Raw genomic sequence first — 13,866 nt, 5'->3', positions numbered from 1 at the left:
TCTCTCGCCAGTCTGTTTAAACCCCTCTCTCTCTCTCTCGCCAGTCTGTTTAAACCCCTCTCTCTCTCTCTCTCTCGCCAGTCTGTTTAAACCCCTCTCTCTCTCTCTCTCTCTCTCTCTCGCCAGTCTGTTTAAACCCCTCTCTCTCTCTCTCTCTCTCTCTCTCTCTCTCGCCAGTCTGTTTAAACCCCTCTCTCTCTCTCTCTCTCTCTCTCTCTCTCTCTCGCCAGTCTGTTTAAACCCCTCTCTCTCTCTCGCCAGTCTGTTTAAACCCCTCTCTCTCTCTCGCCAGTCTGTTTAAACCCCTCTCTCTCTCTCTCTCTCTCTCTCTCTCTCTCTCTCTCTCTCTCGCCAGTCTGTTTAAACCCCTCTCTCTCTCTCTCTCTCTCTCTCTCTAGCCAGTCCAAAAGACAACACTGCTTTAACTGTTTAAGACAGATGTATACATTTTCTCAATTCTCTGTTTCCATTCCCTTGAATATTAACTTCTTTGTTCCTAATCCCCACTCTGTCTAAAGTTGTTTTCTCTACTAATCTCTCTCTTAAGCAGTTGGTCCCTCACTCTCTCTCCTCTGTTATTCCCACTCCTCCTCTCTTTTCATCCTCTGTTCCCTAGAGCTTTAGGGTGCCAGCCCAGCTGTCCAGCGCATGCTGTGTTGCATGAGTAGCCAGATGCATTATGGGTGCTTGCTGGGAGGAAGAGTGATGTGGGCGTGGCTCTGATGTTGCTAACCAACCACTTCTGCTGCTTTGGAGTTCTTTTCGTTCCGTTCTGTCTGGTGTTGTGCGTCTGTAGCTCTTCTAACTGTGCACCCAGGGACGTTATTGCAGTGTGAAACTGAAGCATAATGATGGATGCATTTATTAAAGCAAACCTCACACTGTTCAATGTTCAGATGTGTTGCACAACATCTTTTACTGCAGTTAATGAGATGAGGGTATGCCAATATAATGATTACTAGCTAATCTAACAGAATCACACACTGAATTTATAGACAGTATCCCTGTTTTTAGATGCACTTTAAAGCTAGCATGCCCCTTTTTTTTAGCATTGTTTGATGTTTGCACCCAGGAAGTGACCTAATCAGCCAGACCGCTAATCACATCTGGAGCTTTTACAGTTAAAGTGAAAGACAGGGTCTATAGTGCTCAAGACCACTCTGCTTTCGGTACGGAATCGGAATTCCACGAGTCATAGCTTGCTTTTTTATGACTCCTCCCCCTCTATTCCCCAATCCTCAGCCATTCCCCCAAATGCCCCTAAATGATATAACATGCCATATTAGTTCCCCTCTTTCCAAGTTTCATTTCGGTTAAAAAATACTCAAACTCCTGAAGTGTTCCTATGCATGAGAGGACTTGTATAGTGGGTGAAAAAAGAAAAGGAAATTTGACCGGTCTAACTTCTGAAACGATTATCTCCTCTGGGAAAGTAGGAGAAAGTGTTGTTGTGAGACTCAGTACATATTCAGTGAGTATATCATGTTTACATGTCCATCCCATGTTCCTATCCTAGCTACAAACCATGCAGGTACCCTTTGCCTCTACCTCATCTAGTTTTTTTGATTTTGCACCTAACTGCTTTTATACAGCTCAGCCGAAACATTTCCTCAGCAGAAAAGAACCCATAGCTCATGCTTCTCCAAGAATACAGAGTAACTTTTCTGAAAGACCACTGATGTGCATGGAGGCTTAAGTTAGATTTACTTGCTGCTCATTCAATCATATCTGTGTCTGAGAAAGAAATGTCTCCTATTTTTTATTTTTTTCCTCTGTCTCGGGTTGAGCGTTACCTATGTTCAGGTTTAAACAACTCTGTCAAGAACTCCAGAAACAATCCTGTTCATTACCTTCCAAAAAGTGACAGCTCCAGAGTATTTCTTCTTAGTTGTTTTGTACTTCTGTCATATAAAACATGTCAGTAGTAGATGAAAATACCATAGAAGCCAGGGCATCCCTTTATATCTAAACGTAAACTATAACTAAACTTTAACTTGTATTTTAGATTTTTCTCCAATTAGTTTTTCAGTCAGTCAGTGGTGGACGAGTGTCTCGTCTGTCGTTGTGTTTCTCTCTTTATCCCTGTTGTCCTGTTACTATTACTGTACGTTACGTTAGCCTGGGAAATTACTTGGTGATGCTCACGCCTCACCGAACTGCCTATGTCTCGCTGGTCCACATAGCTTCTACTGTACTGTAAGCCAGCACCATCTCCTCACCCCTCTACGTCCTCACCCCCTGCCTCACCCCTCTACGTCCTCACCCCCTGCCTCACCCCTCCACGTCCTCACCCCCTGCCTCACCCCTCCACGTCCTCACCCCTTGCCTCACCCCTCCACGTCCTCACCCCTGCACCACCTCACCCCTCCACTTCTTCACCCCTCCGTCTTCCACAGTCTCGTCATCTTGTGATGCCTTCAGTTGCTCTTTTGTGTTTTTTGTTGTCATTTGTATCTGTTTTTGAAATCTAACCGCAAGAGTATCAATGATGATGATGATGATGATGGTGCATCTTCGAGTAATGTAGGAGGGCCTACTCATTTCCATCAAGTCAATAAGAAAGGGTCAGATGCTTGGGCTTCAGGTAATGGGATAGGGTAACTTGATACTGAAAAGCACTGACTAGAACTGTTGTAACAGCGAGTCATCTTGACAAAAGGTGCATCATCATTGGTTCACTGCCTCCAGGTGTAATATATATATAGAACTCCTTCACGGAATCATTTGTACCTTCTCCTCCATTATTTCTGTTTGAAAAGCATGACCTATTTATTATAGTTCTTTAAAGCCTGCATAGTCTGTATATTTCTAGATTTTGTTTGCTTTTTTTTTTCGTGTTCTTTTGGCTGCCTCATTTTGTTTATTTTAATTGTTGCTATGGTGATTACAGTGGACAAATGAGGAAGGAATGCGACAGGCTGCAGTGGCCAATCAGTTTGTCCCGCTCAACACAAACCCCAAGGAGGTGCTGGAGATGAGGAACAAGGTATGATGTTGATACAGGCGTCGGTAGGCTGTCATTTCAACATGGCTTTGGTCTCGACCATCGGCCCGACTCCCGAAGTGTGTATTTCTCTTGCACACTCTCCATTATAGATTTAAAAGCACTGGATTTGTGTAAGGATTGCTAGAAAGGGAGATTCCACCATTGATAAATCCATGAGAGGTCATGTACAAGTGCACACTTCGTGAGAAGGGTAGAGAATCTAGATGTTTTTCTGTCTTGACCGTGGCTTTGTATCCAAAACCTCTCTTTCTGTCGACTACCACCGTCCTCTAGATCAGAGAGCAGAACCTGAAGGACATCACAACGGCAGGGCCAGAGTCCCAGGTGCTGTGTGCTGGAAGCATGGTGGATCGCTCCTTTATCCAGGTGAGTCCCTCCTGCGCCCCACCCCTCCTGCACGACGCCCCGCCCCACAGCCAGGCAACCCCTGCAAAATGGCAATATGTGTGCTGCTTGCCCTGAGTCAGACCTGCATTCAAATACTATTTGAAATCGTAAAAAATTCTTAAACTGGGCTGGATTGAGTTACCTGGTGCAATGTAACAAATACAATAGTTCCAAAACTGCAAACCCTGCCCTCTAAGCAGACTAAAGCAAATGCTAGAAGTATTTGAATGATTTCAAATAGTATTTGAACCCAAGTCTGACCTGACCCCCCGCTGATATTTAAGTGAACTTAACTTACCTTATTCTTTGACCACAGAGAAGTTCAGTGTGGCAGGTAAGTAACATGGCGGTCAGAGGTAAACCTCATGCTGCGTCACAGGCCGGGTTGTGTTCATCTCCTTTGGTTGATTTGGGTTTGCCGCCTCCTTTTGTTGGCTAGCCCCAACATGCTGTTAGCCTTCAGGTCTGTCAGATTGCTTTCATGACTTCAGAGTTGAGTTTGCATGTTGTTGGTTTACCCTCTGAGGTCCTGTTCATTATCTGACCTTGGTTGGATCCCACTCATTTGCTGTTAGTCAAATTGTGTTAATTTACACGTTTATTTCTCTCTAAGAGAGAATTAGTTTTTGAGGAGATTGCAGAGGCCTTTGTTGGAGTGTTTATGTTCTAAACCTTAGGACCTTTATTGTTACCTGAATCGAACAATAACTGCTGGTTGTCTCTTCACTGTTTAGCTGTAACTGTTGGTAGCGTCATTTGAGAGATATGATTTAAATATACTGTCTTATGCATTGCATTCGGTTTGTGTTTTCAGTACATTCACACTTCTATGTGAAGTGTGGTCTTGCAACGCATGGGCCTGGCATCTTTCTTACCATTATCATGCTTGACTGCCCCATTTTCCTCACTGAAACAAACTCTGCATGTGTGTGTGTACTGTATGGTGTGTCTGTACTGTATGGTGTGTGTGTGTGTACTGTATGGTGTGTGTACTGTATGGTGTGTGTACTGTATGGTGTGTGTACTGTATGGTGTGTGTACTGTATGGTGTGTGTACTGTATGGTGTGTGTGTGTGTGTGTGTGTGTGTGTGTGTACTGTATGGTGTGTGTGTACTGTATGGTGTGTGTGTGTGTGTGTACTGTATGGTGTGTGTGTACTGTATGGTGTGTGTGTGTACTGTATGGTGTGTGTGTACTGTATGGTGTGTGTGTGTGTGTACTGTATGGTGTGTGTGTGTGTACTGTATGGTGTGTGTGTGTGTACTGTATGGTGTGTGTGTGTGTGTGTGTACTGTGTGGGTGTGTACTGTATGGTGTGTGTGTGTGAACTGTATGGTGTGTGTGTGTGTACTGTATGGTGTGTGTGTGTACTGTATGGTGTGTGTGTGTACTGTATGGTGTGTGTGTGTACTGTATGGTGTGTGTGTGTACTGTATGGTGTGTGTGTGTGTGTGTGTACTGTATGGACGTGTGTGTGTACTGTATGGACGTGTGTGTGTACTGTATGGACGTGTGTGTGTGTGTGTACTGTATGGACGTGTGTGTGTGTGTACTGTATGGTGTGTGTGTGTGTACTGTATGGATGTGTGTACTGTATGGTGTGTGTACTGTATGGTGTGTGTACTGTATGGTGTGTGTGTGTGTGTGTACTGTATGGTGTGTGTGTACTGTATGGTGTGTGTGTGTGTGTGTACTGTATGGTGTGTGTGTACTGTATGGTGTGTGTGTGTACTGTATGGTGTGTGTGTGTGTACTGTATGGTGTGTGTGTGTGTACTGTATGGTGTGTGTGTGTGTACTGTATGGTGTGTGTGTGTGTGTACTGTATGGTGTGTGTACTGTATGGTGTGTGTGTGTGAACTGTATGGTGTGTGTGTGTGAACTGTATGGTGTGTGTGTGTGTACTGTATGGTGTGTGTGTGTGTGTACTGTATGGTGTGTGTGTGTGTGTACTGTATGGTGTGTGTGTGTGTGTACTGTATGGTGTGTGTGTGTGTGTACTGTATGGTGTGTGTGTGTGTGTACTGTATGGTGTGTGTGTGTACTGTATGGACGTGTGTGTGTACTGTATGGACGTGTGTGTGTACTGTATGGACGTGTGTGTGTACTGTATGGTGTGTGTGTGTGTACTGTATGGATGTGTGGGTGTACGGCAGGGTTTCTGTTAGGAAAATGTGGCGCTGGACAACGTGACCGGGAACATTTTTAATTTAAAGAAATTCACCAGACCCACGCATTGGGTGTGTAACCTATTAGAGCTTCCATCCACGATGCTCAGAATGACAGAAATCACATTTAGATTATGGTAATTCATCTTAACAAAACATGCAACTCCTGTAATGAAGCAGCCAATAAAACCTCCATTTTCAAACCTTTACCAAAATGCAAATTGAGGCAAAACACCATTCTAAACAACGCATTTGATATGAGCGGTATAGGACAGAGATGAAAATCCCTGTTTGAAATTTAGAAAGCGGGTGAATCTAAAGATACAACAACTAGCATGGGTTGCTAATATGACTAGGATTGTGTCTTTTGGCTTCTGCACAACGAAAGAAAGTTGATATGAAAACCAATAGAACAGGAGAGGAATGTCGCATGAGGAAGTTTTCCATAGGCAGCGCGCGACAAAAGGCCGAGATGATTATTGAGTTGCAGCTGTCAGCGGAAAAACCTCTCAAATATGTGAAGACAATGTGTCTGGAGTATCGTTTAAAAATGTTGAGACAAGAGGAGGAGGAGTGGTGTGTGGCGAAAATAGTCGCACCTATAGGCTATCTCTAGAATGAATCCATTCGGCTGTCTTCTGCCAATTCTTACGCATTTATTGTTTCAGGTCAATTGTTTGCCGTTTGTTTGTTTATTTTGATCAATTCGCCATTACATATGTAGCCAGCAGTAAATGAACCGTTAATCTCCGTCATTTTGTTACAATGCATTAACATAAATGTATGTATTACTAATTAGGCCTACTGTCATTTCTCATTCTCAGAGTTGAAACATTTATTGGTTTATTTCATAACCATAATTTACCAGTTGTTTTGTGTGTTGTTTGGAGTGCTCCATGTGAGTAATGAGCATGTGTCTGTTTTTTCAGTGTGTCCTTATGGCAGAGGCCAGTGATCACGGTGTATCAGTGTGTCCTTATGGCAGAGGCCAGTGATCACGGTGTATCAGTGTGTCCTTATGGCAGAGGCCAGTGATCACGGTGTATCAGTGTGTCCTTATGGCAGAGGCCAGTGATCACGGTGTATCAGTGTGTCCTTATGGCAGAGGCCAGTGATCACGGTGTATCAGTGTGTCCTTATGGCAGAGGCCAGTGATCACACGGTGTATCAGTGTGTCCTTATGGCAGAGGCCAGTGATCACACGGTGTATCAGTGTGTCCTTATGGCAGAGGCCAGTGATCACACGGTGTATCAGTGTGTCCTTATGGCAGAGGCCAGTGATCACACGGTGTATCAGTGTGTCCTTATGGCAGAGGCCAGTGATCACGGTGTATCAGTGTGTCCTTATGGCAGAGGCCAGTGATCACGGTGTATCAGTGTGTCCTTATGGCAGAGGCCAGTGATCACGGTGTATCAGTGTGTCCTTATGGCAGAGGCCAGTGATCACGGTGTATCAGTGTGTCCTTATGGCAGAGGCCAGTGATCACGGTGTATCAGTGTGTCCTTATGGCAGAGGCCAGTGATCACGGTGTATCAGTGTGTCCTTATGGCAGAGGCCAGTGATCACGGTGTATCAGTGTGTCCTTATGGCAGAGGCCAGTGATCACACGGTGTATCAGTGTGTCAGTGTTATGGCAGAGGCCAGTGATCACGGTGGTGTATCAGTGTATCAGTGTGTCCTTATGGCAGAGGCCAGTGATCACGGTGTATCAGTGTGTCCTTATGGCAGAGGCCAGTGCGGTGTATCAGTGATGGCAGAGGCCAGTGATCACGGTGTATCAGTGTGTCCTTATGGCAGAGGCCAGTGATCACGGTGTATCAGTGTGTCCTTATGGCAGAGGCCAGTGATCACGGTGTATCAGTTTGTCCTTATGGCAGAGGCCAGTGATCACGGTGTATCAGTGTGTCCTTATGGCAGAGGCCAGTGATCACACGGTGTATCAGTGTGTCCTTATGGCAGAGGCCAGTGATCACACGGTGTATCAGTGTGTCCTTATGGCAGAGGCCAGTGATCACACGGTGTATCAGTGTGTCCTTATGGCAGAGGCCAGTGATCACGGTGTATCAGTGTGTCCTTATGGCAGAGGCCAGTGATCACGGTGTATCAGTGTGTCCTTATGGCAGAGGCCAGTGATCACGGTGTATCAGTGTGTCCTTATGGCAGAGGCCAGTGATCACGGTGTATCAGTGTGTCCTTATGGCAGAGGCCAGTGATCACGGTGTATCAGTGTGTCCTTATGGCAGAGGCCAGTGATCACGGTGTATCAGTTTGTCCTTATGGCAGAGGCCAGTGATCACGGTGTATCAGTGTGTCCTTATGGCAGAGGCCAGTGATCACACAGAGGGTGTATCAGTGTGTCCTTATGGCAGAGGCCAGTGATCACACGGTGTATCAGTGTGTCCTTATGGCAGAGGCCAGTGATCACACGGTGTATCAGTGTGTCCTTATGGCAGAGGCCAGTGATCACACGGTGTATCAGTGTGTCCTTATGGCAGAGGCCAGTGATCACACGGTGTATCAGTGTGTCCTTATGGCAGAGGCCAGTGATCACGGTGTATCAGTGTGTCCTTATGGCAGAGGCCAGTGATCACGGTGTATCAGTGTGTCCTTATGGCAGAGGCCAGTGATCACGGTGTATCAGTGTGTCCTTATGGCAGAGGCCAGTGATCACACGGTGTATCGGTGTATCAGTGTGTCCTTATGGCAGAGGCCAGTGATCACGGTGTATCAGTGTGTCCTTATGGCAGAGGCCAGTGATCACACGGTGTATCAGTGTGTCCTTATGGCAGAGGCCAGTGATCACGCTGTATCAGTGTGTCCTTATGGCAGAGGCCAGTGATCACGGTGTATCAGTGTGTGTGTCCTTATGTGCAGAGGCCAGTGATCACGGTGTATCAGTGTGTCCTTATGGCAGAGGCCAGTGATGGCAGAGGCCAGTGATCACGGTGTATCAGTGTGTCCTTATGGCAGAGGCCAGTGATCACACGGTGTATCAGTGTGTCCTTATGGCAGAGGCCAGTGATCACACGGTGTATCAGTGTGTCCTTATGGCAGAGGCCAGTGATCACGGTGTATCAGTGTGTCCGGTGTATATGGCAGAGGCCAGTGATCACGGTGTATCAGTGTGTCCTTATGGCAGAGGCCAGTGATCACGGTGTATCAGTCAGTGTGTCCTTATGGCAGAGGCCAGTGATCACGGTGTATCAGTGTGTCCTTATGGCAGAGGCCAGTGATCACGGTGTATCAGTGTGTCCTTATGGCAGAGGCCAGTGATCACGGTGTATCAGTGTGTCCTTATGGCAGAGGCCAGTGATCACGGTGTATCAGTGTGTCCTTATGGCAGAGGCCAGTGATCACGGTGTATCAGTGTGTCCTTATGGCAGAGGCCAGTGATCACAGAGGCCAGTGTGTATCAGTGTGTCCTTATGGCAGAGGCCAGTGATCACGGTGTATCAGTGTGTCCTTATGGCAGAGGCCAGTGATCACGGTGTATCAGTGTGTCCTTATGGCAGAGGCCAGTGATCACGGTGTATCAGTGTGTCCTTATGGCAGAGGCCAGTGATCACACGGTGTATCAGTGTGTCCTTATGGCAGAGGCCAGTGATCACGCTGTATCAGTGTGTCCTTATGGCAGAGGCCAGTGATCACGCTGTATCAGTGTGTCCTTATGGCAGAGGCCAGTGATCACGGTGTATCAGTGTGTCCTTATGGCAGAGGCCAGTGATCACGGTGTATCAGTGTGTCCTTATGGCAGAGGCCAGTGATCACGGTGTATCAGTGTGTCCTTATGGCAGAGGCCAGTGATCACGGTGTATCAGTGTGTCCTTATGGCAGAGGCCAGTGATCACACGGTGTATCAGTGTGTCCTTATGGCAGAGGCCAGTGATCACGGTGTATCAGTGTGTCCTTATGGCAGAGGCCAGTGATCACGGTGTATCAGTGTGTCCTTATGGCAGAGGCCAGTGATCACGGTGTATCAGTGTGTCCTTATGGCAGAGGCCAGTGATCACGGTGTATCAGTGTGTCCTTATGGCAGAGGCCAGTGATCACGGTGTATCAGTGTGTCCTTATGGCAGAGGCCAGTGATCACACGGTGTATCAGTGTGTCCTTATGGCAGAGGCCAGTGATCACGGTGTATCAGTGTGTCCTTATGGCAGAGGCCAGTGATCACACGGTGTATCAGTGTGTCCTTATGGCAGAGGCCAGTGATCACACGGTGTATCAGTGTGTCCTTATGGCAGAGGCCAGTGATCACACGGTGTATCAGTGTGTCCTTATGGCAGAGGCCAGTGATCACACGGTGTATCAGTGTGTCCTTATGGCAGAGGCCAGTGATCACACGGTGTATCAGTGTGTCCTTATGGCAGAGGCCAGTGATCACACGGTGTATCAGTGTGTCCTTATGGCAGAGGCCAGTGATCACGGTGTATCAGCTGATGCTCACACATTAGTTTAATTGATATTTGTATATTTTAATTGAGATTTGTATGATTAACCACGCAACAGTGATTAATGAGAAATGAGAACGTTATTATAGGGTGGCAGGTATCCTAGTGGTTAGAGCGTTGAGCCAATCCCCGAGTTGACAAGGTAAACATCTGTCATTCTGCCCCTGAACAAGGCAGTTAACCCACTGTTCCCCAGGAGGCCATCATTGTAAATAAGAATTTGTTCTTAACGGACTTGCCTAGTTAAATAAAGGGTAAAAAAGAATAATAACGAAATGTAACTGTTCCATGAAAATGCGCATATGAAAATCATAACTAGCACCCAGATCAGTAGAAATGAAACTCACACGCCGCCTATGAAGTCTTGAACAGAATCGACTCTGGTCGGATTTTCAAACAATGCCTCATAATATGAAGTCAAATATTCAGGTTTCAAACAATTAAGTATGGTTTAAATATATATATACTGCCTCCAGCTCACATTGTGAAGTGGTGGTGACGCGCATCAGCGCCTACCGTTGTGTTTCTCTCAGTCAATTTGGCCGGCAACAATTGTATTTATTGGCTTTATTTTGTATTTATTTCTGCCAAATGCCAGCAATTACCCGGCTAACGGAAACCCTGGTGTACGTGTGTGTGTTTTGTTTTTGTGTGTGTGTGTGTGTGTGTGTGTGTGTGTGTGTTTTGTGTGTTCGTTTTGACTGTGTGTGAGTACTATGAACGTGTGTGTGTGTGTGTGTGTGTGCTCGGGCTGGGTTCTGCCCCCCTCACTCAGTTTACTATTGCAGGACGCCCCTCTGTCTGACTGTACGGACACTATTGCCGACCTCGATCTGTCAGAGGCCAATAGCCCTGCTAAGTCTTTTAGAAAGGTACTTCCTGACCATCCATGACCTCTCACATGACCTCTCACCTCTCTGATGCTACTCTGTGTGATTTCATGAATAGACCCTATTGTCCAGACTCAAACTGCTTTGAAATGCTCCATACTAGTATCAACTTATTTTGAAAATGTCCGTGTTAGCATCGATTTGAAATTGTGACAAGATTTAATTTTGTGATGCACAACAGGCCTGTTTTTAAGCAAGAATTTGTCTTGTGTCCCTCCCTGTCTGTACCACTAGGGGGAGCTAGTGACAGCGTCTAAGGCCATCATAGAGAAGGAGTACCAGCCACGTGTCATCATCAACAAGAAAGGCCCTAACCCCTTCAATAAGCAGTATGACCAGGAGCTGGAGGATTACCGCAAAGAGGTGGAACTCAAACAGAAAGGACCCGATGGTAAGACCTGCCACCGTTCTGCTCTTAGGGCACGTTTGACCTAAACAGAAAAATAACCAACTGCAGTGTTTTCACCATTTTATACCCTATTTTCTCCATTTAATTTGCAGTAGTAGTAGCAGTAGCAAGACAAAACAGCAAAGATTCAGAATCACAATAAATCGGTGGGGTCTGAGGTAGTTCTCCACAAAGTTCCCAGAACCCACGACCCGTCACCAAGCAGGGCGACATGGAGAGAAACTGTTGTTGCATCATTCATCCAGTACAGGGTGAAGAGTCCTTTCAGCTCTCTTCAGCTGGGCCTGGAGAGGGCCTGTCCCCCTCTACCTCACCACAGAAGCCCCCACTGCCGCCAAAGCCCCTCTGTATCCCAGAACAGGGAGCTGGAGTTGGACTGGTCATCCCTGGGGTCTCTGAGCCTACCCCCACAGCCTCCTCCAAGGCTGCCTCTCCCTCCTCCTCTCTCCCCAGCCGAGACATTCTGACTGGGTCAGGGGGCAGTCAGGGGAGCCCAGGGACGTCCACGGGGTCGGGGACTGGGGGCTACGGGGAAGAGTCCCCCTCAGAGTCTCCTCACAAGGAGTTTCACTGTGCCGTGCTGAAGGCTCTCAGCACCACCAACACAGAGCTGCCTGCCCTCACTGAGGTTCCAGGTACTGACTGCAGACTGACTCTGGCCTGCTCTCCGTCCTGAACTCTGACCTTTGACTGGAGTCCCTGTCCCTTCTCTCTCTCTCTCTGAGGTTAATCCTGCTCCTGTCCTGCCCACTACTAGGCCCCCAATCCCCAATTCCTCAACACCTGTCTGTCTTCTGCCTATCCACCTTCCTCCTGGTTCAGGTTGCAAAAGGTCCAGGTTTTCCATAAATCCCTGTTGGAGTTTTCCCGTAATCAAAAGGGAATCAGTGGGGAGGGAATCCTCCAACTGGGAATCATTTAACCAGTATTTCTGGAAAACCTGGGAATTTTGGGATAGTTTCCAGAATTTTGCAACCCTCCCCTACCATCTGATTTGACTGATCTCTGTTTAACCAATGGAATCCTATTGCTGGTTGTGGTTCTCCAAGGAAGCCTTCCCAAATGAACATGAATGACCCCTCTCATCAATCACTCCTGGGAAAGAGACTCTTCCTCCATCATCCTCTTCCTAACACGGACCTGTGGTCCTTTTGGGGTTGGTTTGTAAATGTTTACTACTAATCATCTGGTGTCTCCAATGGAAGCGGTTCCTTCTCTGGGGCGAAGGTGGACTTACATGGGTCTTGTTGCCACTGGGGGCTTTGTTACTTCCTCAGTGTGTGACTGTCTATCCTCTAATAATAATCAATACCTATGTTTTCCTCTGCTGTTTTCTCACTGTGCTAATTTACTCTATGTGGTGGTTTAAGGGTGATGTGTGTTTTTTATTTTTATGAAATCAGTTATTGACAATCTTGAAAAATCAATAATTTAATTGCTCTAATCTGACCTCTTGACAAACTATTTCATTTGTGAAATGGACTTTAAAGGAAGTTTGATTTAATTTCCTCCCCCAGACTCCTCAGATGCGTTACCAGAGCCTGAGGAAGAGGCAAAGGGTCAAAGTCCGACCCGCACACCACCCAGCACCCCTGTCAGAGCAGAGGAAGGTTAGTTGGCCTAGTCTGCCCGGCAACAAGCAACACAACATTTCAGCATGGCTTCATCTGGGCGACTATTGAGTGACAACATTCAGGGTCAAGGGTCAACAACAAGAAATGCTGGGACTGGGCTTCCTTTCTATGTCTTCCTTTGATGTCTTTAACATTGTAACTGTAGGTGCTGTTGAATGCGATGTTTAATGTGTAATAACAGGCCAAGAGGTTTGAGGCTAATTGAGGTCGATAGGGGGGTGAATTGGATTGTATGGGAAACAAACCAACTGTAAGGTCAGGTAATGTTCAGTGGAATTCAGATGGAGGATTATGACATTTTCATTCCAAGGAATATCCTCTTAGATTATGATTCCTCAAGATCAGTAGATTTCTACAAATGGGTACTATACCAAAGAGCCATAACTTTTAGACAGCTGGGTGATTTTTCTTTCTTACGTGAGATTAAGATTGAAGTTGGTTATGTTATTTTAAGAAAACATTTTTGTTTTATATTATATTTATCCCTCTTGGTCTTTATTACGGTTGGATTACACCTTTTAACGACGGCAAGAGAATGTCCAATATAGTGACATTACTGGATGTCTAATATGTCTAATGTAATGAGACTACTGGTTCTAAAACCATAAAGTACAGTTTCTCAGACACTTGCCATGGCTTATACAAGAAGGAATGCACCAAGATCTATGGAGCCCTGTGAAGGGACATGGTTATCCCCTGACATTCACAAGTCAGGCTGTGCTCTCCCAGTATAAACCATGGACAAACTGTTCTCTCTTTTACTAGGCCATTTACTGGTGTAATCTAATCAACGATGGTCTTACAAGACTGTAACACATGTTTCCGTTACTTCCAATCCCTGTTCACTTCTCCATTCTCCATCTTTTGGAGTCCTCGAAGAATGGCTTGTCGCCATTCTTTTTTCAAAATGTAATTTCTCCT

The 13,866-nt window shown here is 46.1% G+C and overlaps 1 protein-coding gene across 12 annotated transcripts in view; it reads left to right on the top strand.

Annotated features, from left to right (window-relative positions):
* LOC115106011 (alpha-adducin-like) overlaps window positions 1-13,866 on the top strand; it is a 66,888-nt gene that overhangs the window by 48,634 nt on the left and 4,388 nt on the right. For 6 of the 12 annotated variants that reach the window (XM_029628582.2, XM_029628579.2, XM_029628586.2 and 3 more), the window contains exons 11-16: window positions 2,891-2,986; window positions 3,281-3,373; window positions 10,801-10,884; window positions 11,137-11,293; window positions 11,557-11,946; window positions 12,829-12,921. In XM_029628582.2, coding sequence (XP_029484442.1) covers window positions 2,891-2,986; window positions 3,281-3,373; window positions 10,801-10,884; window positions 11,137-11,293; window positions 11,557-11,946; window positions 12,829-12,921 — 913 coding nt within the window. The remainder of the gene's footprint in view (window positions 1-2,890; window positions 2,987-3,280; window positions 3,374-10,800; window positions 10,885-11,136; window positions 11,294-11,556; window positions 11,947-12,828; window positions 12,922-13,866) is intronic. The other 6 variants (XM_029628581.2, XM_029628584.2, XM_029628592.2 and 3 more) reach the window with 3 other exon arrangements.

The sequence above is a fragment of the Oncorhynchus nerka genome, linkage group LG22, assembly GCF_034236695.1.
Source record: "Oncorhynchus nerka isolate Pitt River linkage group LG22, Oner_Uvic_2.0, whole genome shotgun sequence".
In the NCBI taxonomy this organism is placed as follows: Eukaryota; Metazoa; Chordata; class Actinopteri; order Salmoniformes; family Salmonidae; genus Oncorhynchus; species Oncorhynchus nerka.
The sequence above is the reverse complement of the archived record's forward strand: the minus strand, read 5'-3'. Positions and strand labels throughout refer to the sequence as shown.